This window comes from Arachis duranensis, chromosome 9, assembly GCF_000817695.3.
Source record: "Arachis duranensis cultivar V14167 chromosome 9, aradu.V14167.gnm2.J7QH, whole genome shotgun sequence".
NCBI classification, from domain to species: Eukaryota; Viridiplantae; Streptophyta; class Magnoliopsida; order Fabales; family Fabaceae; genus Arachis; species Arachis duranensis.
Window position 1 is genome coordinate 114018533 of NC_029780.3, and position 26237 is coordinate 114044769.

The window sequence follows — 26237 nt, forward strand, 5'->3', positions numbered from 1 at the left end:
TAAAATAGAACTATCATAAATAGCAAAAATTTATTTTATTTATCATTCATAAATATTAAATAAAAAATTTTTAATTTTTTTTTTATCTTTTTAGCCTTATCGATTTTAAATATGTCCTTAAATCACAATATAGCTATTAGCTACTTTAAACAATAAGCTTCTTATTTTTTGTGTTGGTCTTCTAATGGTGTTTTTAAGTAATATGGAGATTTGATTATTTTATGTAAAGAGTACAAATTTAAAGGTCAGATTTATGAAAAAAAATAAAAATCTAAACATTAAATTTGTGTTTAATTATACAAATCAGACCTTTAAGTTTTGTATCCCAAATAAAATTAAATCTCTAATTTATTCATTACTTTCACTGCATCACAAATTGAACCCTAAATTTTGTATTGCTAACAAAGCTGAACCTGTAATTTACAAATTCTAATTTAAAAAAAAAATCATTTCTATATCACTATATGCATACAAAATACGCTATAACTTTATAACTGTACATAACACAAGCTAGGTCTCCATTGATAAAAAAAATTAGCCTTAACAATAAGTCAATAACCCTTGGTTATTATTCTTTTAAGAAGTGGTAGCGCTAGCTGCATTATTCATTTAGAAGCAAAAGAAAATTGACATTAAATAGCGTCTGTAACTGAGTTTGCCTGCTATATAGTCCTTGGGAAATGGGAATTCAACCATTTGGAGATGTAATCATGATACTTGAGTAGTAACTAAGCATCATAAATAAATAGATATAGATATACTAGTCTTAGCAACCATTAATTTCACTACTTAGATACACTTTCTAGTTTCTTTGTTCTTGGTACTGAAAAGTCAAGTCTCATCACCTGTCTCCATGTCGTCTTCTTCTCAGTGGCGTGGCAAGGCTATAATCCCTGTCCATTTCTCAGCCATTATCTTCAACAAAACTGATCTTCAGACTCTGGTAATTAATTAAGCATTATTTATCTTCGTTACATATTATATATATTTTGAGCATCTTTAATTAATTACAGAAAATATCAAGTAAATTTACAAGGAGATATGGAGGTGGTTTGTCGAATCCATTGTTTTTGAAGCCTCCAGATGGCACCAAATGGGAAGTGAATTGGACTAGAAAAGATGATGAGGAGGTTTGGTTCCAAAAGGGTTGGAACAAATTCACTGAAAACTACTCCTTAGATCATGGCCACTTGATTCTTTTCACCTATCATGGAAATTCACAACTTGATGTTCACATCTTTGACAAATCTGCCTCTGAAATACTCTATCCAGGGTTAAAGTTAAACACTACTACTACTACTACTGCTTGTGATGATGAAAAGAACATCAAACTTGATCTCATGCACAATGATGATGACTCCATTGAGATTTTGAAGCCTTGTAAACACAAACGCAGCATGCTAGTGTTGGTTCCTCAACCTTGTAATAAAAGAATGAAAGGTATGTATATATATATATAGATAGGATTATTTCATTTTCCATTTCTATTATTTAATTAATTATTAGCAGATGAGAAGAAGAAGGTTGCTGAAAGAAGATCAAGTTGTTCATCATTGAATTGGCCAAAGCAAGAAAGAGCACAGGAAGTAGCTATGAACTTCGTGTCTGATAATCCTTTCTTCACAATGTTCATAACCCATGTCCATCTAGCACACTACAAAGCGGTACGATTAAACTAACAAATATGAGATACATCTCTATATATATGTAAATATATATTATCTTTATGATGTTTAAAAAGGTTAAAGTATATATTATTATTGTTGTTGTTGAAGGCTGTGCCAAACTTTGAAGAGTACATTATTGATGAGGAGGAGAAGAATGTGGAGCTGAAAATTGGGGAGAAATCGTGGGAAGTGAAACTGAGGCGTTGTAGCAAGTCGTCAAATTATCGGTACTTTGGTGGTGGCTGGTCCTTGTTTGCACAGGAGAGTGAATTGCTTCCTGGAGATGTTTGTGTCTTTGAACTCATCAACATGCACCCTTTGCAGTTTAGGGTTCATGTTTTCAAAAAGCGGCAGACTTAGTTTGATCTCAACTTCCAAGATAACATCTCACTTTCCATGCATTTTCATTTGGCTTCCCTTTTGGTTCTGATATATTTTGAAATATATGAAAACCTTAGCTTGTATAAGGAACGCTAGAAAAACCTTAAGTAATGGTATCATTTTGGATTAATATTTGACTATTAATAGTTTATATCTATATTTCTTTACCCATAGAATACATAATTTATTTTTATATTTATTAGATTTTATAGACGAGTTAATATAATTTATATATAGAGGAGTGTTAGGATCAACAAATTTTATGATTTGTAGTCATCAATTAGTTATTTAAATGTTAACAAGATTTTGATAAAAGTGTTGTACTTGGACTTTCTCTTTATATATATGTTTATTAAATTTAGAATTTAATTTTGATACACTGTCAGTCTAAAATTATTTTATACATGCATGCATCTAGTCATATAAAATATGCAATTGTATAAAATATTTTATACTATAAATATATAAAAAATTATACATATAAACTAATAAAAATTATTTTTATAAAAATAATTTAATATTTATACCGGTTAAATACCGGTCAAAATTACTAATCACTATATATTATATGTGATATATGTTAGTTTTTATTACTCTTCGTTCAACACTACTAATGCAGTTTTAATATCAAAGAATTCCTAAGCTTTATCAACTTAACTTTTGATAGTTATGTATCCATAGAGTGTTTCATAAAATAAAATATAAAATAATGAATGAATATTTCAGAAAAAGGATAAAGAGAACTCAATAGGAAGTGGAAAAAAAAACAAATTTAATACTAATATGGTTATATTACGTCAAGGATTTTTTTTTTGAGAAATTACTTAAATTAGTGTCTAAAAATTAATACATAGATAAATTCTAAGGTTTTATTTTAATAGAAAAATTAATCTCCAGTCTATTTTTTGGTAGACAAAACTTATAAAAGTGAATATTTTAGTTCCAAAAAAATTAATATACAGATCAATTTTCAATATTTTTCTTTGTCAAATATAATCTTTCGTCTATTTTACTTTTACTATATGTCAACCTTTATTATTATTATTAGTTTAGTTTAGTGCATGTATAAAAAATTATGGTACACTATTATTTTATAATTAATAATAATAATAATTTTATTTTTTTACACAAACAAAAATGTTATGTCTAATAAAAACATATTAGAGATTGATCTATATATTAAATTCTTTAGAAATTAAAATATCTGTTTTTAAATTTTTTTGTGATTGATTTGAATAATTATTTTACCAATAAATAAATTGAAAACTAATTTATTTGTTAGAATAAAATCTTTAAAATACTTTTGTGTATTAATTTTTTTAAAAATTGAAATGTTTATTTTTTAAATTTTTGTGAACTAATTTAGGTAATTATTTTTTTAATACTACAATCCACTAAAACGGATACACAATTTGTGACTGCAATTGAACAATGATATTTTCAAAAGTAATGATTATTATTTTTTTTTGTGACTAAAGTAATGATTATTATGCAAAAGGATAAAATGTACGAATACAAAAATATAAATTTGTGATATAAATTAATAAAAATTCAAATATTTTAATAACTTATTTAATTCATGTATATTATACGTTAATTGATTAATATTAATATGATTTAATTAACATATTATAAGCCTTATGTTAAAATTAGTATGAGTAAAAAATTTTGAACTTTTAATTTAAATAAACATATAACAAATATTTTTAGAATTTTATTTATATATTTTTCATAAACATTTTCTCCCTTCATAATCTTAATATAATATTCTAAAGAAAGACATATGTAATCTAAGGCAGATTAATATTGGAGAATTTTCTGAGGGAAAACAAGTAATAATATTAAGAGTAAGGATGCACTACTAGAAACACGGGCTTTAGAAAAATTTGATTAATAACTTAACATATACTATTATCCCAGAACTTAGCGTTTGGATACTGAACATATTGTCTCTGGAACAGTTTTTTATACTTTTGTGTCCACTCTTTTACGAAGGACAATGATAGACACGGGATTTGGAAGAGGGACACGGACTGTTTTTATGAATTTTTTTCTTTTTTGTCCATGGTGCTAATTTTTTATTATTCCACTGTTACCCCTTCTTATTTTTCCTATTTTGCGTCAGAAAGTATTTTTTTTACTCCATGCTCTTTTTCTATCTCTACGTGTTTTTTCTTTCTCTTTTTTTCTCAGGTACTCTCTCATTTTTATAAAAAATTTTATTGGACTAGATAATTTCTTTTTTCTTATCATTCTTACTTCAACATCATTTTAACCTTATATTATATTATTTGATTTGTAATAAAAATAATAACAAAAACAATTAGTCTGGAGATTTTTAAAAGATAAATATTATAAAGGTAAAATTGATATTTTAAAATGCTAAAAAATAATTTATAAATTGTAATTGATTTTATATAATTTAAAGAAAAATTAATTTTTTGAAAAGAAAAATAAAATTTTAGATAAAAAATTAATTTTCTAAATAAAAATAGATTTTTATGTGCAAAAATTAATTTTTTTTCATTTAAAAATGGATTCTTTTTTTTAAAACTGATTTTGTATTTAAAATTAATTTGGCTTATTAACTTAAATGAAATTTTTTATTAATCAAACTCAGATTCTTTTTTTATTAATATTAACCATATGTATTCCTACATATTAATAATAAATTTTAAAAAATAATTATATTTATAAATTTTATTTTAATATAAATATTATTATATAATTTTTTATTAAAATTTTTGACTGCTTCAAATATTTTTTTCAAGTTCCCATTATCTGTACTCCTACAAAATTTGGAATCACATGGCTATTTTAGTCATTTTATATAATATTTTAGTCTTATCCATGTGTATCCAAATATAATACTGGACATTACATTAGTGTCCTATCCATCTTATCCAAATACGATACACAAAACATAATTTTAATGTCTTTGTCCTATTGTATTTGTCTCAGTGTCCTGTTTTGTCGTGTCTCTACAAACAAACGCTACCTTAGCTAAATATTAAGTTCGATTTATCAGCTTAATCTCTATTATTATTTGTTATTTATTGGTGGTTGTAAAATAATAATTTAATTAAACTTATCAAATTATTTAAATAAAATTAACAAATTTTTGCTTTGCTATTTGTTATATTTCCCATGCCAGAAGGTAAGCATTACTCGATTTTGGAGTAGGATCATAAATGAAATAATTAATAAGAGCTTCTTTGCCTTCTCTCACTACCACCTTCATTATTGTTGTTCTTGTAAGTTGTAACACTACACTTCAAGTTCAAACTACTACTGTACTTGGTTCCCATGTCTTGTCATTTTCACCAAGGGAATGGTGTCATGCCTATTCTCTTCTTCAAGATTATACTCAAAACTAATCTTAAAAGTCTTGTAAGTCTATTTAATTTCCTTGTATATGCATATTTTTGTGATATCCTACTTAATAGTTGATGATATTCTTGACAGAAAATACCCGACAATTTTGCACTGAAACATGGAAGTGGTTTGTCCAATCCAGTGTTCTTAAAGCCTCCAGATGGAACAAGGTGGAAGGTGTGTTTGAAAAAAAAGAATGATCAAGTTTGGTTTGAAAAGGGTTGGGAAGAATTTACTCAAAATTACTCTCTGGATCACGGATGCTTGGTTCTGTTTAAATATGAAGGAACTACTTCTTCCCAATTTGATGTCATTATCATTGATGACAGTGCTTTAGAAATAGACTATTCTTCGTATGGAAATGATGATGATGATGTTTCAGTTCAGATTGCGAAGGAAATCCATCCATACAAGAAGAACAAAGAAACCATGAGAGGTAAGGAAACAAAGAAATCAAGAGTTTTGTATACAATTCTCGACTTAGTTTGTTTCATTTGCATTGAATAACAGGTGAGAAGAATGTGACTACTTCTTTGTCATTGAATTGGCCAAGGGAACCAAGAGCACGAGAAGAAGCTATCAAATTCGTATCTAACAACCCTTTTTTCACGGTGCTCCTAAAGGCTCCTCATATCACACAATACCTACTGGTAATGTTAAAAATCATCTAAATTTATTCTTATTCCTAAAATATATTACATCCAATGTATGTTGTATCTATGTCCTAAACTTATAGATTCATCAAATTTTAACCAAATTGGATACATAAGTCCATGGGATTTATGTCCAAGTCTATATATTCTTTGATTTTTTTTTAAACATGTGTATGTGCACAAATTTTATCAATAAATTTTTTTAATTAATTTTAACATTATTTTTTATATATTTATTGTATCGCCTGTTTCATCCATGCTTCCTAAGTTCTAATGGTAGATAAAAGTTTATAGTCTATCTTATATAAAACATAAAACATCTTTTTTTTTAAAAAAAAAAAACTTTTGAATTTTTAAAATATTTAAAAAAGACAATTGAAAAGGCTTATTTAAAATAAAAATTATGAATTAAAAATTGGTAAAAATTCATGTGTAGTCAATTTCACGTGAAGTCAGGTGAAGTTGATAACTAAGAGCCCTGAGATAAAAATTTAATCAAATTAGTCAAATTGTTTAACAGCTCTTAACTATTAACTTCACGTGAAGTTGATTGCATTCGAGTTTTCACCTTACAAATTTGATAAAATTAAAAGGATTTACAGAAATTTTAAATGATGTATTGATGATGCAGTGCATACCAGTTTTGGAAGGTTATGTGGATAATGGAGTGAAGAATGTGAAGCTTGAGTATAGGGATAGATCGTGGCCTGTGAGGATGCTTAGTTGTAACAAAACCTATTCAAATCGCTTCTTTTCTGCTGGATGGAACTTGTTTGCACAAGAGAATGAGTTGAAGCCTGGAGATGTTTGTGTCTTTGAACTTGTTAATATGCAAGATTTGGTCTTTAAGGTTCATGTTTTTGCTGCCCATCATGCTTAATTAGTAGAACTTTTGATTTGAACTTGTTACAGCATTAGCCATTTGTATTTCGAACTCTTTGTATGTGATATTTTATCTTGAATGTTGAATGAAAGATGGCTGGGTTTCCAACTCTTTGAATGTGATATTTTTTCTTTGAATGAAAGATGGTTGGGCTGATCCGAATGAGTTTATTTTAAAAGATATTTTACATGAAAGAACTTTATTTTCTATTTCATCACAAAATGGAATTTTATGACTTGTTTCCAAAAGATATATTCTTGTGTCCATTTTCCAAATTGGAATCCAGATTAATCCATGTGATGCTAAATTATCACCAACTTTTGTGGATCATTGAGGTACAAATTAATAAGAGCATTATTTGAAAATGCTAAACGAGACAAGAAATAACCTTTTCTTAATGCCAATAGCAGCGGCATCCACTAATTATATCTCATGAAATTTTGTACATTTTTCTTTTTGGAGCAGATCGACCCTTATTATTGATTTCATTATCTTCATTTCATAACACAATAAAACAAAATAATGTGAAACATGTGATGCGGTAGTGCTAGCTTATATTGTCCATTAATCATGTTGTTAATAATAGGAATGACTCATCACTTGTTCTGAAAACTGATGCGGTAGTAAAGGGATTAATCACAATCACTAATGTAATAATATTAGTGACAACTACCATAATTCCTTTTATAGAAAAATATAAATAAATAAACAATGAACAAAGGCTACATATAATAGATCCCTAGTTCGTTATAAATCGATTGTAACCGACTAATATGAGTTGCTTTTGCAAAATTTTGAGACTAAAGAGAGGCAACTAAAACTTCAAAAACTAAATTAAAATTTTCATACGAGTTCAGAGATCAATATAAATATTAACTCATTTGAATATATATGCATTATCTACGTATATAACTCGGTTAAACAAAATTATCATCTTTATAATAGTCGTTTACCTTCACTTTAGTACAAACATAATTCATGTTTTAAAATATCTATAAATTAAACTTTGAAATTTATAAAAAAAAGACACATCAAAATATCTTTTTCCAAATAGTTACATTATGTATTTTTGGTTTTCAAAATATATTTTTTAATATTGTTGTTGTTGTTGCAATTTTTTTTTCTTTTTCTTTCTATTAATTTTGCAACATTATGTATTTTTTTTTTATTTTTTCTTTCTAAGAAAAATTATGAGAATATGAAATAAGAAAATGAAGAAAAAGAAGATGAGAAGAAGGAAGAAGAATAGTTTTGAATTATGCAGAATTTATCAGAATGACATCTAAATATCTTCGTATTACATTCAAATTTGCTGCAAATATAGAAAAATGTTCCTCTAATACTACCTTTTTTTCTTCGAGAAGAAGAAGAAGAATTCTAATCAGTTACAGCTATTTTCGCCTCTCTTTTCAACTACATTATTCAAATCATTACTCCTCAGAATCCTCTTCGGCCTTTGCACGGTGCCTTCCTTTCTAACTTTGGCGTGCGAAGTTTAAGGCATGCCCTCTCCTTTTGAAATTGTGATTGAATTTTGTTGATTGATTTATGCTCTTTTATATCCGAGGGTAAAAATAAACAAATAATATAGTGATGATTCTTGATTAGGTATGATGTAATTATTCTTAACAACTCATGCATGTATCTTGTGTTTGTTCCATGCAGTATTTTAATATTTGGAGGATATATAATGAAATAGAATGCCCCATCTTGCTTTTGTATGTTTTGTTTCTGTTTCCTACAACAATAAACTAAATTTAGGCATGTGGATTGAGATTTTTACATACCGAAGTATGTTTAAAGAGAAAAATCCCTTTGCATTTGAAAGTAGAAACCTTGAACATGCCAAAATTTGTAACTTTTGATTTATAGCTTTATAGTTTCTTGATGGCATGATTATTGATTGATGCTGAAATATGCAGGTTGTGAAAGGAAAGAACCAAGGTTAAGTTCCTCGGGTACATCTTCACTCTCCATCTCCATCACATTTTTTGTATTAGCTAATTCTCACCTCTCATTTTTTCTTTTCAAAAACTGGCTTCTTTGGTGCTTTGTGCGTTTTGTGCTTTCTAAACTTTTCAAATAATGGGGTATCATATTCTTCACTTCTGCAATGTTATTTGACCCAAAAATTGTTCCTTCTTAGTGATTTGTAATTTGTGACAGTAATTTTGAATAAAACGTATGTCATGAAGGGAACTAGAATTAGTATTTGCATGTGACAATTCTTTTTTTATTGTTTATACATATAGATGACTGTACCTAGAAATTTTTTTCAACTCACAAATATTTTAGTTTTACTAAGAAAGGAGTTAACAAAACAAATTTACTTTTAGAGATTGTCTATATTGTATTCACTGATTGACTAAAAAAATTTAGAGTAACAATTTTTTAAAAGAGTAAATACTCCATCCGGCCCCTGACAATTACCTCGAAAGGACATCGATACCCCAAGAAAAAAAACACCAAATCTGACCCCTGATATTTTTTTTGGGACTGATTAGCCCTGTATAAAAAAAACAACCTGGATTTTTTTTGGCACAGGAGCCTCGTTGTCCTTTCAAAGTAATTGTCAGGGTCGGATTGGGTTTTTTTTGTTAAAGGTCTCGTTGTCTTTTGAGGTAATTGTCAGGGCTATTTTGGGTTTTATTCTTTTTAGAATGTGCATCCAATGAAGCTAATATGCAACCAAGGCAGCCGTATAGTAGGGCATAGTAGCTGGTAAGTTATTAGCACTTGCAATTGTATACTGAGTTTCACATCCTAATAGGGACCTGACATAATCACATAACTACATATTATGTTCTGCACAGGTGGTGGTGTTGCTCTTCTTTATGGATCAAGTGAGTTAGATAAGCTTCCAAGTTCCAACTGCCAACTTTGATAAAAAGATAGGTGTACACATTATCCAAAATGCTTTAAAAAACAGAGAATATGTAGTTAAATCAATAAGTAGTAATGTGGCAGAAATAAAATTGTTTCCAAAATTGTTATAGTACAAATTATCTTATTTTTTCAATTCAATATTATTAAACTGCCTTTTTTTTTCCAGTGCACCTAATTTTCTAAATCCAAAATCATGTGTTCTTTTTTTGTATATAAACATTTTTAATCTTATCCCATGCCAGATTAGGAAGTTAGCCTTTGTCTATAATAACCTCTCTACTTCATGATTGTTCAGCTATTGTTATTATATTTGTTATTCTTTTTCTCAGGTTTATTGTGTCCTTTGTTGTTCATTAACACCTTATGTCAGTTTGATTAGTTTCTATTATTTTTTGTCTTCCCTGGAGAAAATGCCACGCAAATCATCTTCAATATAAGATTGATGCAGAATATTTCCTGAGAGAATAAGAGAAAGTGGCATACAAATCACTATAAATTGGTGATAAATAAGAAGGAATCTATTCATACATCAACAAACAAAATCACGAGCATGATATTTCACAAAAAGTATTCTAGCATCAACAAACAAAGTTGCAACATCCAATTTAAAAAAGAAAACAAGTTCATTCCTAAATCTTGTTTAGTTTTTTCTCTAAGGTAATGTTACTGTGGTGTCTCCTGCAAGGTCATGTTCTCCAATGCCAAATGCGGTGCCTCTAAGGTTGCATTGGCCACAAGATTTCCATCCTTAATATTGACAGGGCTAGCCTCAGAGAGAAGGTCCAAGCATAGTGGTTGACACACCTCTTGAAGCAGGGCGTGAGACTTACAATACCCTAAAAGAAATTGTTCAGTTACATCACTCGCACCCGTTTCAACATGGCAGGTTTTCATCTTCGACTTAAGATACTCAAGATATTGAGGTGTCGAGGATTGAACAAGATTCTCAGCTAAAAGCCCGAATGTCGACGGAACATAAGCTGAAGCCTGCATCATCTCAATCAAACAATTTAACAAATAAAGATTGACATCAATCAATTGTACCAAGAAAAGATCAACTGAAAAGGTAGATGATTATACATATAGATTGGGGATGAGGAGGAAAGTTCAATGTGAAGCCGAGAATCCAATTTGCTATCGCAATGGCGTATGATTCTGACAAGTCAATCGTGCCAGATGCCTTCTTAGACTCAAACCTCAGCAGATAGAACCAATTTGAAGCATCAATTAAGGCGTCCATGGCAAGGCGATGGCCTTGGATGGTGGTGAGATCGCAGGAGAGAGCAATGTGGGTGCAGAGGGCTCCCAGGTTGAAGAGAACAGAGGCCTTCTCCAAATGGATGTTATGCTGAGAACAGCGGTGTTGTTGGAGAGCGTAACTGGCTTCGTTGTTGTTGAGTTGTTGCTTTAATTCGAGCTCGGAAGCCTGAGCGGCGAAGAGGACGTGCAGAAACTCCGCGAAGAGGAGAGTCAAATCGAGGGTGGCGGAGACCACGTCCTTGGCAAAAACCTTCCAGAGTTGGAAGAAGAAATTGCCGGCAACTTTGAAGGCTTCCATTGCAAGGTGACAGCCAAGGGCGGTGGTACGGTCGCAAGAGGCAGCAATCTGGCTGCAGATGGCTCCAAGGTTGAAGAGAACAGCGGCCTTCTCCAATTGGATGCCGTTGCGCTGTGAGGAGACCCCATTCTCATGCTCAGGGTTCAAGGCGTCGTACCAGACAAAGATGATGGGGTCGGTGTCGGAGGAGAGAGAGGAGAAGAGTGGCTCAACCATGGAAAGGCATTTGAAGTAGTGGATGCATCGGAAGGGAGAGGTCCCCTCTACGCTCCACCTTGTCCCTGCGGCATTTGTTTAAGGTTTCCAAAACGCTTTCAACTTTTTGTGCATTGCTCTCCGAGTATTTTTGAGGCTACCAACTTACGTAACCCAAGGTACAGCTCCAGTGCTCCACCAGATCAGTCTTCTTCAGTGGGATTGACAGCACCGTTTCCAGATCATCGTTGCCCATGGCAAGAGTATACAGGTGTATTATTGAGTGAGTGAAGAATGATAGAATGTACATGTATGTAGCTGCTAGAATAATTAAGACAATTAAAATGTAATATCTTACCATAAATATATAAATAAATATGTTAAATAATTATAATTGATGTTAATTGATTTTAATTATATTTTAATATTTTTTTAATTTAAATAGTAGCTAAGAATATTATCTTAAATCTATTTTTTATTTAATACAAGTGTAATTACCTGTGTCATGCACGTGATAAGATTGAAATTATAATTTTAAATTATTTTTTAAAATTAATTTAAATTATAATAATTTGATTAATAAAAAAGTAACATGTTATGCATTGTTCGTTTTTTCTTAATCTAGTGTTAAGTGTATTATCTCTAAAACAGTTATTAATTGATTTTAGTAATCTATTTTTTTCAATAAATCAGACATATATACTGAATATGACCATAAATAACTTAGTAATACTTAAACCCATCAACAAATTTTTATATGTTGTTTTACTGTGAAGTAAGAACATATCAAAATCAGTTCAAAATAAACAACAACTTATTAGAGAATTCTAATGCACAAAGTTTTCTAATAAATAATAAATAAATTAAAACCACTAAAAAATAACTCAACACTCTCCTCTGATGTCTGCAAAACATATACCTGAAACAATATTATATCAATATTAGTATACAAAATTATATGATTAACATAATTTTAAAATAGTTTATCAAGAGAATAAAATAATATCAATTAATATGTTATGCATTGTTTCTTTTTTTTAATTTAGTATTAATTGGATTAACTCTAAAATAGTTATTAATCGATTTTAATAATTTACTTTCTTCAATAAATCAGACATATATACTGAATATGATTATAAATAATATAGTAATAGTTAAATCTACCAACAAACATATTGGCTATTATCACACTCTAAAACAAATTAAATAAAGGCTATTAGTACGCACTTATAAATCTATAAAATTGCACTGTTTTTAATTCGTGCAAGGATTTATTTATCAAATAAACTTAAAATATAAACAAAAAATATTTATAAAATGGACCTAACATCACTTGAAAGAATCATGAAAAATAATCAACATACATTATCATCCATAAGAACCATTTCTATGTAAGTCATGTTGTTCTTGTCAAATTTGGATGAGACTTTTCATAACCTTATAATTCTTGCTTTTATTTTTTAAACTTTTTTATTACATAATCTATCATAGGTAATACTGTTGATAGAATCGTAGTTAGTATCCTTTAAGTATGAAAAATAATAAACAGAAGAAGTTTTATGTCTAAGGTACGAATATTCTAGATGATAAATAATTGTAACAATTCACTATTAATCCTTATATATATATACACACACTAATTATACACGGTAATAGTTAACAAATATTTTTAATGGAGATACTTACTCAATATATATGTTATCGACATTAATTATATGCCAATATTTTTAGGAAAGAGCTACAAGAGGAGATATATAAATATATATAATATTATTGCTATATAGGAAGCATACATAAATTGCTACTTTTTTTTATTATATTATACAACTTAAAATTATACTGTCATGTTATTATTAATCCTAGATACTTACTATAATTATATCAAATTTGATTATGAATCTAAATAAATAAAATAGATAACATTCAATATTATTTTTTTTCTTTTTTACATTCAATATTACTGTAAATATAAAAAGTAAAATAATTAATGAAAAAATATGAGCAAAAAATAAAATATATTAATTAAAATTCAATTTATATGATTATTTTTTATCCTACAATCGAGCAATAATATTTTTTATAATATTATTGCTATATATGAAGTAGCTTTATATTACTATAATTATATCAAATTTAATTATGACTGTAAATAAATAAAATAGGAAACAATCAAAACTAATTTTTTATAGTCAAAATTTACTGTAAATATAAAAAATAAAATCACTAATGATTAAAAATTTGAGTAGAAAATAAAAATTTATAAATTAAATTCAATTTGTTAACTAATTAATTTTATATCCATATATATTATTATATATTGATTAAAACTGTGAATACATACTAATAAAATTATTACATATGAATGAGAATTAAAACTATATCAATTATATCAATTATATAAATTCAAAATTATTATTATTATTATTATTATTATTATTATTATTATGAATGATGAGTAACGATGATAATTCATGTGATAATTATTATTAGTTTATTACCTATAAAACATCTAAAATTAAATAATATTTAAGTATAATTATGTGACAATTATAATTCAAAAATTATTGTATATGAAATCACGTGAATTATTATTATAATTGATATAATAATTGCTATAATTGCTACATGTTCAATCTTATTGGTTTTATCAATTTAACTATATCAATTATATTCAAATTAGTAGTCAATTATTTTTATGAAAATTCTTGCTATAATTAGGTTATACTTATGAGATTATCTTGTATTAATCGTTATAATTAATTTAATAAAGATATTTATTAAGTATATATGTTATCTATATTAATTATATGCCAATATTTGTAAGAATGAGTTTAAAAAAGTGATATATAAATATATATAATATTATTGTTATATAAAAATTAGACTTAAATAATATATTAAAAATTGATTTGATATGAGCTAATTATAATACAATTAAAGATATTATTATATCATAATGTCTACTTACTATATTAATATAATATCAAAGATACATGTTTCATTATTTTTTATAGATAAAATCGATTTTTATTAGCAACTAAATTGTGTTTAGGTCAACAAAAACTATATGTTTAGGTAAAAATTTTTTTGTCAAATATAATGAAAATACAAATAAAGAAATAAAGGATAAAAATAAACTTAAATAATATATCTGACACCACCTCATTTTATTAATTATTAAATTATTTAAAAATAGTACATCCATGAAAAATACTCATAATATATAAATTGAGGCAATAATTTAAAATTTTCTAATTATAATTTAATCAAATACTAATATTAAAATCAAATTACTTAAACAATATTGAATCTATTTTAGTTCTTAGCCATGTATAGTATATAGTCATTCTCGTAACGATAACCAACTGAAATAACATCGTAAATATCAACATTTAGAATTCGTGTAAATTCAAACCATCCTCTTTTTAAATAAGTTTCATCATCCGCTATCCATGCAATGCTGCAAGGTATAGAATTGCCACACCGAGAAACCAAACCAACCCTTATTCCTCTCAATGGCATTGCATGTATGTAAAAGAAAGCCGGTAATTTCTGAAAAAAATCACAATATGTTATAAAATTATTCTAATAATGAACAACTTAAAATAAGAAAATTTAAATATATTACCAATCGTTGAAATTGCATATCCGAGATTGTCACAAATTTAACAAAACTGAACTTAAATTGAGATAATTCAATCTTATTATGTGCTCCACTTCGAAGATTTTCGGGCAGACGTAAAAAGCATGGAGAGGATGGAACTTGAACTTGCCCTATAAAGTTCCGTGGATGCAATTCCTCAATCAAAAATTGAGCTCCTCCCAAGAAAGCTAACTTTAACCACATTCCATTAGGTTTGTCATAATAGGTGGGTAGATCCAACCATCCTTCGGTAAAGTAGAGATTATTGCCCCTTCTTTAAACGCTTACATCTATGTAGTTAGAACCTGAATAAGTGAAGACAACTCGATAAGATATTTCATGGATGTGATGCATTGTAAACGATTGTGATAAAAGACAATCGAACTGGAACATTACACGATAAGAATAACTTAGAGTAACAACAATTAATAAATTATTAAAAGAATAATATAATAGAATGAGTATATGAAAAATATTATAAAAAATTATAAATTGTACCTTAAAAGGATCAACTTCAATAAAAAACGAATAATACATTCTTATTTTATAAAGTAGTAAAAAAATATTAAATATAAAATTATGAGTTGACTCTCATATTTAGATTCATGTACCACAGAAAAATAATATTTATAGATTTTAGTAAAACAAAAATAAATATGTAAATTACTTATTATTAGGGCAATTTTTTATTATGTACAATAATTACGCATTATAATTGATAAGTAGTTTAATAGTACATTAAATATTAATTTGATATAATTATAATAAAGATATATTCCTAAATTAGTATAATTATATATTATTCATTAAATATTAATTATAATATAATAATATAATTATAATAAAGGTATTTTTTATAAAATTATTTAGAATAGAAGAAAAATTTCATTCGTTTTGGAGGAAAAACGGAATCACGAGAGATTGACACGTCACCCTTATTAGCTGGGGGAAAACCAGTTTTAGTATATTAAGTAGATATTAAAATTGGATTTTTTTTTCAACTAATAAATACAAGGTGTCTCTCCATACTCAATTAAGAGGTTGCAGGTTGGAGTCTTCTATCTTTGGTAAAAAAAAATAAATACAAGGTGTCAATTTTTGTATAAACTCTTTTTTTTTTCTTTTAAATGAAAGAATTATTCTCTCTCCTAAATTGAAGAATATTCCTATAAAGATGCGTAAAATGTCTTTTTGTAAAAAAACTTATGTGTCGCGTTATTATTGGACATATTAATGAATCTGTTATTTTTAAATTTCTTGACAAATTAGAATAAAACCAATTTTTTTAAAACAATAACAATAAACCCAATTGTTATCATATCCAGTAGAACCGATCAATTCACATAACCCACTGGATCATTTTTTTTCAAACAAAAATCAGAAAAATATTTGTCTTTTTGTCAAAAAAATTTAAACATGATTCGGTTTACAACAACAACAACAACAAAGCCTTATTCCACTAAGTGGGGTCGGCTACATGAATCAAACGACGCCATTGTGCTCTGTCATGTATCATGTCTACAGAGAGACCGTTTACATGTAGATCTCGTTTGACCACCTCCTGGGTGGTCTTCTTAAGTCTTCTTCTACTTTTCGCCCTTTGTCCATCTTTCATCTCATCCATCCTCTTGACTAGATGTTCTATCGGTCTTCTTCTCACATGTCCAAACCACCTGATCGGATCAAATCGAGTCTAATAATTATAATGCGGACAATTGGGTTTATTATTGTTGCTATAATAAACCGATTTTGTGTTGGTTTATTAAAAAATAAATTATTAACCGGTTTAATAAAGATGTCAAATAATATCATGACACATGTAGACGTCTTAAAAAAAGACATTTTAATGTCTTTATCGAAGTGGTCCTTATTATAATTATATTATAATTAGTATTTAATGAATAATGCTTAATTATATTGTTACAATTCTAATTATCATTCATTATGCAATAATTTTATTAGTGACAAATTGTTATATTAAAGGTGACCCATTTATATTGATATCAATTGATAATAATAATAATAATAATCATTAAATGGTAAAATAATTGTCAAACATTGTTTACCTAGCTTTAATTAGTTAACAAATTCAATTTTAGTTGCTAATTTGCTATGTTTTATTTTCTACATTATTACGTTAATTGTCAATCATTATATATCAAATTTGTATTTAATACATAATTATGTTAATTGTCAATAATTTTTTTATAATTATACATTAAATCAGTATTTAATACATAATTATGTTAATTATCAATAATTTTAATTTTTAATTATTGTAATATAATTTTAAATTAATCATAATTTTTAACAAATTGATATTGATATCTATCTTAAAAAATTAAAAAAATTATAATTTTAATCATGATAAAAATGTGTATAATATGATAATAACTTATTTAATCATGACAATATATGATATATAACGATTGATCTTAAATTATCTTTAAAAATAATTAAACTTATATTTAAATTTCAACTATTGAATGTTGATTTAATAAGGGATGTAACAAATCCCCATTTTGGTATTTGAGCTCGTTAGGTAAATTTTAGAAGTTATTTTTTTTATTTTTTAATTTATAAAAAATAGTAATATTAATGTCTGATATAATTTTTAAAATTAAATTATAATTTTTTAAAAAGTTATCTTAGTGCTTAAGGAGAAGTTAAAAAACAAGTCCTACATTTTGGTATCATAAAATACCGTTGCTAATAATAATTTGAAACAGAAATAATATTAAATCAATTTATATAAATATAATTATTTCACAGGAATTTTTTTGTCCCATCTCTAATCCACCTGAATAAATAAATAGAGAAAAAAGTCACCAAAAAAAATAGAGAGAAAAGAAAACCAGTTAACGAAGAGAGAAAATATAGGAGCAGTTAAAACTTAAAACTTATCTTGAAATTATTTATTTTCATATTTATCTAGATAAAAATCAATTTTCTTTTTAAAATTTTAGTAATCATCCTACAAATAAATAATAAATAGTTAATTATCCAGTTTTTGATGGGCTAGGTTGGTCAAAATTGTAGACACTTTGTGACTCTTTGACTCTTTGTAACTTGATCATAAGCATTTCGTTTCGTTTACCTCTACTTTCAAGAATTCAAGGGTTTCAGAATTGCGGAATCTTACCGCAATTACTTCGCCGTAATTAAGAACTTCCAAAGTTTCCATATTTATAACGCATTGGTTTTGCACTTTGATCATAATCACATTATCCTTAAGGCACTCAAGAGTTAAGAACCAGCTGCTTCATCAAGCAATGTCATCTCCACCAGGCCCCATTCACTTTTTCCAGATTGTTAATGAAACCAGCCTTCAAAATGGTGAATTGGTACTCCAGTCTTCTTCTTCTCTTATATCTCTGCATTATTATTTATGATTGTATAATTGTATGTGTAGTATTATGATATATGATATAGTTGATTCTAGTATGACTATGCTATGGTGGTTATGGTGACTATGCGAGTATTGTTAAAATTAAACTTACATTTTTTTTTTTAGATTTTGGTAACCTTTTCTTTAAGCAACACAAAGCGTTTTTGAAACACCATAGTTACCATAGTCATTGTAACATAGTCATACTAGAATGATTCATGTTATAATTGTATGAATCATATGAATGAATAGTAAGGATAAAATCAAGGCTTGTTCTTTTTTCAATTCATGAATCATGATCATATTTTGTGCAATCATGCCAGCTATCCTACAAAATAGGCATAGTTAAACAACACATGTATACATACATGTATTTATGTATGGTGTTGGATTTGCTGGCTATTCTTTGTGTACATATAAGATTTTTGTTTAATTTATGCATTGATCATATTCAAGCTCATTTAATTATTTGTTTTTGTATTTTAAACTTTCTTTGTTACTTTGAATTTGGATACCAAGGGTGTTTTGGTTTCCCTATCACCATGTAATTAGTATGAGTAATGTCATTATGGCGTCAATGTTCAAATAACATTTCTATGTTAGTATTGTTGAATGCTTATGAAAGACTATATTGACAATAAGCTTGTAACAGAGGATTCGCAGAAGTTTTGTAAGTGAACATTGGCAAGGAATATCAAGCCCGGTATTACTTGTGCTTCCTAATGGTTCCGAATGGAAGATGGACTGGGAAAAGCGTGATGCTGATGTTTGCTTTGTTCAAGGTTGGAAGAAATTTGCAGAGTTTTATTCTTTGGAAAAGGAGCAGGTTTTGATGTTCAAGTATGAAGGGAAGTCACGGTTCAATGTTATAATACTCGGTCGGAGTGGCTTGGAAAGGGAGTATCCTTTGTTGAATGGAACTCTTGAAGCTGAAGGGAGTGGTAACTCTAAAAGGCCAAACTCTCCGTTGCGAAATTCTCCTAAGAAGAGAAGAACCAACACAGAAGAAGAAGCTAGATTCAATGCATGTTCTCATAATGCAAGGCCAAGAGACAGAGATGGAAGGAGAATCTTCTCAAAATCTGAGGCTTCTAACAACGTGGAGGCACCAAAACATGCTGAAAGTAGTAGTGCTTTGGAGAGAGCCTGGGCCTTCAGTTCTCTGAATCCTTGGTTCTATCGCAGAATGAGACCAGCGTACATCAATAACTATCTTCTGGTAACCATAACAATTTACATAATATGGTTTCTCATCTTTGTCTCAACTTGTTTCTACAATTGAGAATTTTGTGCTAAAGAGAGTATAATTTTTAATGGCAGTTCAGAGCAGAAGATTATGTAACAGAAGAAGAAAGAAAGGAGAATGAGTTTCTCAGTCTCTGGGTTACCGATGAGAGTAGACCATGGCATGCTAAGATCTCGAAGCATGATAGTAATGGACAGATAATGCTTACTACGGGTTGGAAGCAATTTGTAAGGGACAACAACCTGAAACTAAATGATGTTTGTGTTTTTGAGAAAACTAGAAATTCCGAAGGACTTTCATTTAGAGTTATTATCTACCGTGCCACGCAAGAATCAACCAATATTCCAGCTCAAGGTAGCAGAATAACAATAGAATTTCTTTGATATTATATGAAATTGTATTACCTTATACTTGTTATGCTTTTCCGTTGCATGCTTATGGAGATGGAGCAGACCAAAGCAACCAAACCAATGTTAGAAACAGTTTTGCTGAAAGGGGCCATGAAGGAACTTCAAAAGAATACTCAAAAAGTTTCAGATTACAAACGTCGCGGACGTGCCAGCAAATGGACTGAAGATCAGTTCACTATCACCTTAAAGCAAAGTCAGGTGAAAAGTACTGCGGTAGGATGAATTAGAGTAACATCTTGTGCTTAATTACTATTATAGCTGCTGTGTCATGCTGACTCTGTTGAATTTGGTGAATAATGCAGCACATACCTTATGGCTTTGCCAAAAAATATCTACAAAAGGCAAAAGCTTTGACACTGCAGATTGGGAACAGAATATGGGAGATTAAGCTAGACTATTATCCACATCATTGCTATGCCAGATTATCCTCGGGATGGCCCAAATTTGTTAAGGATTGTAATCTTAAGGAAGCAGATGAATGCACCTTTCAGCTGATAGATAGGGAGAACTTTGTATTTGATGTTCAACTGAATTCTAATTACTAGTCAGTAATACTTAGTGTACAAATCTTATTTCTTTATTTTCCGTTTTCTTTTATTTTTTTAAATTTATTTTTATCTTGTAAATAGACACTGATCTCTGTTTAAGAATAATGAATTGAATCTTGGAGCTTAAACTCATATCAACCAAATATATCACATTCTCCTAACAATAATTTGAATGATGGGATATTACAAAAGAGTGCTTAAGACATGGCCAACTGTTTGAGCATAAGCCACAAGCTAAAAGGATAATTTTGTCTTATTGAAAAAATGGGATGATTATGAATGTTATCCTTTGCTATTTGGCATTGTGAGGCTCAAGAACACTCACATAGCTTCAACTCACCTCTTCCTTACACCAACTCATGTTATCTAAAAGGGTACCAAATCCTATGTCCACTCATCACTCTTATCAGCTAAATGAGCCAACCACGTGGACCAATCTTATTGGTCAGGAACACATTAGTACTGTGCAGCCTTTCATACCAGATTATCAAAGTGCAACATTATAGTAAAGAAGCTAACTCAAATTTCAGTGTAGTGTGTTTCCATTTTTCAACTTTGAAGCTCAACTGTTTCAATGGCAAAGCCAGTTTCAATTGAGGTATGGAACCCAAATGGGAAATACAGAGTTGTTAGCACAAAACCAATGCCCGGAACTCGTTGGATCAATCTCCTTATCCAGCAAGATTGTCGTGTTGAAGTAATAATCATCATCAACTTTCTTTGCTTTGCTTCGCTTAGCTTCTTTCTCATCTTAGCATGTGTTTTATTCTTATGTAAATCAAAGAGAGTCTTAATTTCTTTATTGTTGGTTCTCTCATAGATATGTACACAGAAGAAAACAATTCTCTCAGTTGAAGACATTATTCAACTAATTGGTGATAAGTGTGATGGAGTTATTGGTCAGGTGATTATCATAACTTACAAGGAGATTGATTACAAGCTAAGCTTTTGTTTTGTGATTATTGTTTCATATTCTTTTGTTTGGGTATGGTGATGGTGTTTTCATATTATATATATGTTTTCATTCAGTTGACTGAAGACTGGGGAGAAGAGTTGTTCAAAGCTTTGAGCAGAGCTGGAGGCAAAGCTTTCAGTAACATGGCAGTTGGTTATAACAACGTTGATGTCAACGTTGCTACCAAGTATGGTGTTGCTGTTGGAAACACTCCTGTAAGCTCCACCTTTTCCTCTTTCTGCTTCATATTCATGTACTTTTCTTATCGAAAACTTGCCATTTAGACAATATTATACACAACACCCTTGATTTGTTAAATCACAAAAGGGTGTCATGTGTAATATTGTCTAATTTCGGAGGATATAGACATTATTGGAATGTAACATAAGCCTTGATTGCTTAATTGGTAGGGAGTTCTGACTGAGACAACGGCAGAGCTGGCAGCTTCATTGACTTTAGCAGCTGCTAGAAGGATAGTTGAGGCTGATGAGTTCATGAGGGCAGGATTATATGATGGATGGCTCCCTCATCTGTATGATATGACAATAATTGCTTTCTTAATGCTGATAATAATGTGCAAAATACTCCATTTGATGGTTGAAAATAGATGCTTAGCTTAGCTTTGTTTCTGATGCAGTTTTGTTGGAAATCTGCTGAAAGGACAAACAGTTGGTGTTATTGGAGCTGGCCGTATTGGATCGGCTTATGCAAGAATGATGGTAATGTCTAAAATTTTTCAGTAAATCTCATTGAGTGTTCTTCAGTCTTCAATACTTGTAATGATTATGATCAGCACAGTGTGTTAGGTTTCACAACCAAAACTCTAATTATGTTGATGGTGATGCCTGATGATAATATATGCATATTATGGTTACTCATGTTTTGGCACTGTATCAGGTTGAAGGATTCAAGATGAACCTGATTTACTTCGATCTCTACCAGTCAACTCGACTCGAAAAGTTTGTTACAGGCATGCTCCTATCCACTCACCCTCCCCAGTATACATATTATCAACTGATGGTTCTGTTTGCATCCTATTATTGTAGCTTATGGTGAATTCTTGAAAGCGAATGGCGAGAAACCGGTGACTTGGAAAAGGGCATCATCCATGGATGAGGTCCTTCAGCAGGCAGATATAGTAAGAACTTAAATACACTAGCTAAACTAGAACATGCTTCAATTTGATTGGTCCAAATAATATGGTATTTTCTTTTTCTTATGGATGCTTTTGTAGATTAGTCTTCATCCTGTCTTGGATAAAACCACTTATCATCTGGTTAACAAGGAGAGACTCTCCAAGATGAAGAAGGTACAAGTTAACTTTGTAGTAAAATCTTGATTATTTGTGGCATTAAGAGATGCTAATTCTTGTTAGTGAGTGATGATATGATATCCTTATTTCAGGAAGCAATACTAATAAACTGCAGTAGAGGGCCTGTTATTGATGAAGCTGCACTTGTTGACCATTTGAGGGAGAATCCAATGTTTCGCGTAGGACTCGACGTGTTTGAGGTGAGTGAACCTTACCTAATTATAAATAATCACATTCTTGTTAAATTACCATTTTAATTAGTTAATTCTAATCTTTTCTTAGGATGAGCCTTACATGAAACCTGGGCTCTCAGAGATGAAGAATGCTATTGTGGTACCTCACATTGCTTCTGCTTCTAAGGTACATTATGCTAAAAGGTACATTTTTATGGTTTTGGTTTGATTATGTACTTTAGCAATGAAATTGTTGATCTGAATTTTGCAGTGGACTCGTGAGGGAATGGCCACACTAGCTGCTCTAAATGTTCTGGTATCTCATGTCACACTATCATCTTGAATTTATTTCAATGATCACTAATGATGCTATGATCTAACAGAAATTATTGATATAACCTGTTTTTTAGATCTGTATTATTAGATTATCTTAGTGCATCATGCACCACATTTAACTTGGTTTGCCATAACATTTTCGATGTGATACTCATTGATTATAAATTTGCAGGGTAAGATCAAAGGGTACCCAATTTGGTTTGATGCCAATAGAGTGGAACCGTTTCTGAATGAGAATACTCCACCACCAGCTGCATGCCCAAGCATTGTTAATGCAAAAGCTCTTGGTAACACATATGATAGTATTATCTTACATACTTAAGGGCCAATAATTATTGTTCTAATCTCTCTTAAATAATGGACTTCGTATTTTTCTTTCTGAAATGCAGGTTTGCCAGTTTCAAAGCTATAGGCATGTCTACATGCTCGTGTTTTTTTCTCCTATGGGGGGCCTTCAATTGCAGAAAAAAAGATCAATTTTTGTGTGTTGAGTTAGGCTCTTGTGGCATGGAAGGGTGAAATACCTGAGAAGATTTGATATGTAGAGTGCTGATGGCAATGTATGAATAATTACATACTATCATGTTCATATTAGCAACTTAGCATCAAGTACTTGTAATGCATTTGAAATGCTAAATAAGCATAAATGAACTTACATACATGAGGATTGAGTAAAGTACCAAATCTGACCATGAAAAATCGAGACACAGATAAAACTGACCATACAAGATTGAAAATTAACTTGTACACATCAATGATGACCTCCGCACTGCAAATCTAACATTAAATAAGGGGATAAAAAATTAATGTCACCTTGTAAGGGGAAAAAATGTGACATTATCAAAGATGAGTGAGATTATCCTTTCCAAAAAAAAGTGTACATCAATATAGCGTTCTCCAAATATTATATGCAAATGACATCCGTGCAAATACATTTGCTACATAAGGCATCATACAAACTATAAATCACTAATAATTGGCTACAAATTTCTTCTCCCTTTTATCATTTGATTTGAGAAAAAAAAAAAAAACGCCTTCGTTGCCATTGAAAAAAGATTGTTCCGAAGACATCCGATGGTGTGATATTCAAAGTGAAGGATGCATCACTGAAAGTATCTTCAAGTTTCGAGCTAATGATTCATGAAAATGGCTAATGAAAACCACTTGTGGATGGAATAGAGATTGGACCCCATATGTCAAAATGCACCAAATCAAAAATTTCATTAGAAATTGTAGAACTTACATGAAATGGTAGTTTCTTCTGTTTGGAAAAATGGAAAACATCACAAGGCTTTGTTAATTTTTTACATTCAATGAATGGATAGCTGGTATGGACTAATCTGAGTTTATCTAATGGAATGTGACCTAGTCTAATGTGCCATAGGCTATCACTAACTAGTGTTAGTGCTACTGCTATTGCCGCTTATGTGTGATGCATTTGATGTTCTAGCTAAGTGTTGTCTAGTGATTAAACTTGTCATTAGTGGTGTGTGGAAGCTGTGAATGATGAGTGTATACGAACCTCCTTGCTCCTTAGCTGTGCCAATCGTCTTCCATGTATTCAAATCCTGTATCTCACAACCCTTGTCAGCGAACGAGCATTCACAACCCAGATTCTTAGTTATTTGAGATGAGGCGGCAGCCCATGTTTTCTATAACATGTGTCAACAAGGTGCCCACTCTTGTGACAAAAAGAGCAGATCCGAGTAGGTGGTCTGCCAGTCCTGCCACCTCTGCCACGGCTTCCTCTTCCACGAACAGTAAAACTTTGAGAACCAATGGTGGCATTACCACTAGTTTGAGCAGCTAAAACAGCATTGGCTTCTAGGATATCAAGGTTTCCAAATTGTTGCTCTTGTTGAGTGAGAAGTGCAAAGGCATCATTCAGTGTTGGTAATGGTTCCATTAACATGATTTGAGATCTTGTAACAGAATATTGATCATTTAATCCTCTCAGGAAGCGCACCAGGTAACTATCCTTCTTGTAATTTCTAACAATGCCAAGTCCACATGAGCAAGATTCACCACAATTGCAATCTGGAATTGGCCTAAGACTGTCAAGTTCTTGCCATATCGATTTCAGTCTCGCGAAATAGGAGGTGATACTCAACTCTCCTTGTTTGATAGAGAACATTTGTTCTTCAAGATCAGCCACTCTAAACACATCACCCTCATAATATCTATGCTTAAGATCGCGCCAAATATCAGCAGCATTATCATGCCATATCACACTCTGTAAAATTTCCTCACTGATCGATGAGATAAACCATGATACTACAAGAGCGTTACATTTTTCCCAAGCCATGAAATTGGGATCAGATTCTTGTGGTTTCGGAAGGCTACCATCAACAAAGCAAAATTTGTTCTTGCATTTTAATGCAAGTGTCATAGCTCTTGACCAAGAATCATAGTTTCGAGTAGTTAACACAACATTGATGATGGATATGCCTGGATTCTCTTCAGGATGCAAGAAATAAGGGCTCGAAGGATCAGTAATAGAGCTTACCGGCGAGCGAGGGATTTGAGATTGGAGGATAGAGATCTGCGCAAGAACACGAGCTAGGTTTTGAAGATCGGAAGCTGAGAAGCTTGAATTCGCCACAATCGGAGTTTCTTTATCGTGATCCA

General features: G+C 29.9%; 5 protein-coding genes and 1 long non-coding RNA gene across 6 annotated transcripts; 4 read left to right on the forward strand and 2 right to left on the reverse strand.

Annotated features, from left to right (window-relative positions):
- Window positions 1-853: 853 nt before the first annotated feature.
- Window positions 854-2027, forward strand: LOC107467240 (B3 domain-containing transcription factor VRN1-like). Its single transcript, XM_021132039.2, has 4 exons — window positions 854-943; window positions 1014-1440; window positions 1510-1664; window positions 1776-2027. Exons 1-4 carry the CDS (start codon window positions 854-856, stop codon window positions 2025-2027), a joined length of 924 nt encoding a protein of 307 aa, XP_020987698.2.
- A 3327-nt stretch (window positions 2028-5354) lies between these two features.
- On the forward strand, window positions 5355-6956 carry LOC110274958 (B3 domain-containing transcription factor VRN1-like). Its single transcript, XM_021130304.2, has 4 exons — window positions 5355-5438; window positions 5514-5859; window positions 5934-6073; window positions 6708-6956. The coding sequence occupies exons 1-4, from the start codon at window positions 5355-5357 to the stop codon at window positions 6954-6956; spliced, it is 819 nt and encodes a 272-aa protein (XP_020985963.1).
- Window positions 6957-10256: 3300 nt separating this feature from the next.
- Window positions 10257-11856, reverse strand: LOC110275410 (uncharacterized). The gene is made up of 2 exons (XM_021131414.2): window positions 10926-11856; window positions 10257-10832 (listed from the first exon to the last, which is right to left on the reverse strand). The coding sequence occupies exons 1-2, from the start codon at window positions 11617-11619 to the stop codon at window positions 10792-10794; spliced, it is 735 nt and encodes a 244-aa protein (XP_020987073.1). The 5' UTR covers window positions 11620-11856; the 3' UTR covers window positions 10257-10791.
- A 4784-nt stretch (window positions 11857-16640) lies between these two features.
- Window positions 16641-20554, reverse strand: LOC110275411 (uncharacterized). Its single transcript, XR_002367872.2, has 3 exons — window positions 20280-20554; window positions 18384-18615; window positions 16641-16914 (listed from the first exon to the last, which is right to left on the reverse strand). It is a non-coding gene; the product is annotated as an uncharacterized LOC110275411 (long non-coding RNA).
- On the forward strand, window positions 18221-20946 carry LOC107467278 (B3 domain-containing protein LOC_Os12g40080-like). The gene is made up of 5 exons (XM_021131415.2): window positions 18221-18585; window positions 19282-19848; window positions 19950-20229; window positions 20319-20498; window positions 20588-20946. The coding sequence occupies exons 1-4, from the start codon at window positions 18514-18516 to the stop codon at window positions 20447-20449; spliced, it is 1050 nt and encodes a 349-aa protein (XP_020987074.1). The 5' UTR covers window positions 18221-18513; the 3' UTR covers window positions 20450-20498; window positions 20588-20946.
- A 395-nt stretch (window positions 20947-21341) lies between these two features.
- Window positions 21342-24285, forward strand: LOC107467410 (glycerate dehydrogenase). Its single transcript, XM_016086500.3, has 13 exons — window positions 21342-21530; window positions 21654-21737; window positions 21863-22003; window positions 22199-22320; window positions 22426-22507; window positions 22686-22758; window positions 22835-22926; window positions 23023-23097; window positions 23193-23300; window positions 23383-23460; window positions 23545-23589; window positions 23782-23896; window positions 23999-24285. Exons 1-13 carry the CDS (start codon window positions 21408-21410, stop codon window positions 24019-24021), a joined length of 1161 nt encoding a protein of 386 aa, XP_015941986.1. The 5' UTR covers window positions 21342-21407; the 3' UTR covers window positions 24022-24285.
- The last annotated feature ends 1952 nt before the right edge of the window (window positions 24286-26237 follow it).

Bases quoted from the DNA above. Each gene is read 5' to 3' on its own strand.
- LOC107467240 (XM_021132039.2), top strand. From the start codon at position 854: ATGTCGTCTTCTTCTCAGTGGCGTGGCAAGGCTATAATCCCTGTCCAT. The intron at 944-1,013 runs GTAATTAATTAA...AATTAATTACAG, and splicing joins AAACTGATCTTCAGACTCTG to AAAATATCAAGTAAATTTAC. The intron at 1,441-1,509 runs GTATGTATATAT...AATTATTAGCAG, and splicing joins TTGTAATAAAAGAATGAAAG to ATGAGAAGAAGAAGGTTGCT.
- LOC110274958 (XM_021130304.2), top strand. From the start codon at position 5,355: ATGTCTTGTCATTTTCACCAAGGGAATGGTGTCATGCCTATTCTCTTC. The intron at 5,439-5,513 runs GTAAGTCTATTT...TATTCTTGACAG, and splicing joins AAACTAATCTTAAAAGTCTT to AAAATACCCGACAATTTTGC. The intron at 5,860-5,933 runs GTAAGGAAACAA...ATTGAATAACAG, and splicing joins GAACAAAGAAACCATGAGAG to GTGAGAAGAATGTGACTACT.
- LOC110275410 (XM_021131414.2), bottom strand. From the start codon at position 11,619: ATGGTTGAGCCACTCTTCTCCTCTCTCTCCTCCGACACCGACCCCATC. The intron at 10,833-10,925 runs GTATAATCATCT...GAGATGATGCAG, and splicing joins TCCTCATCCCCAATCTATAT to GCTTCAGCTTATGTTCCGTC.
- LOC107467278 (XM_021131415.2), top strand. From the start codon at position 18,514: ATGTCATCTCCACCAGGCCCCATTCACTTTTTCCAGATTGTTAATGAA. The intron at 18,586-19,281 runs GTACTCCAGTCT...AGCTTGTAACAG, and splicing joins GCCTTCAAAATGGTGAATTG to AGGATTCGCAGAAGTTTTGT. The intron at 20,230-20,318 runs GTAGCAGAATAA...ATGCTTATGGAG, and splicing joins AACCAATATTCCAGCTCAAG to ATGGAGCAGACCAAAGCAAC.
- LOC107467410 (XM_016086500.3), top strand. From the start codon at position 21,408: ATGGCAAAGCCAGTTTCAATTGAGGTATGGAACCCAAATGGGAAATAC. The intron at 22,508-22,685 runs GTAATGTCTAAA...GCACTGTATCAG, and splicing joins CGGCTTATGCAAGAATGATG to GTTGAAGGATTCAAGATGAA. The intron at 22,759-22,834 runs GCATGCTCCTAT...CTATTATTGTAG, and splicing joins ACTCGAAAAGTTTGTTACAG to CTTATGGTGAATTCTTGAAA.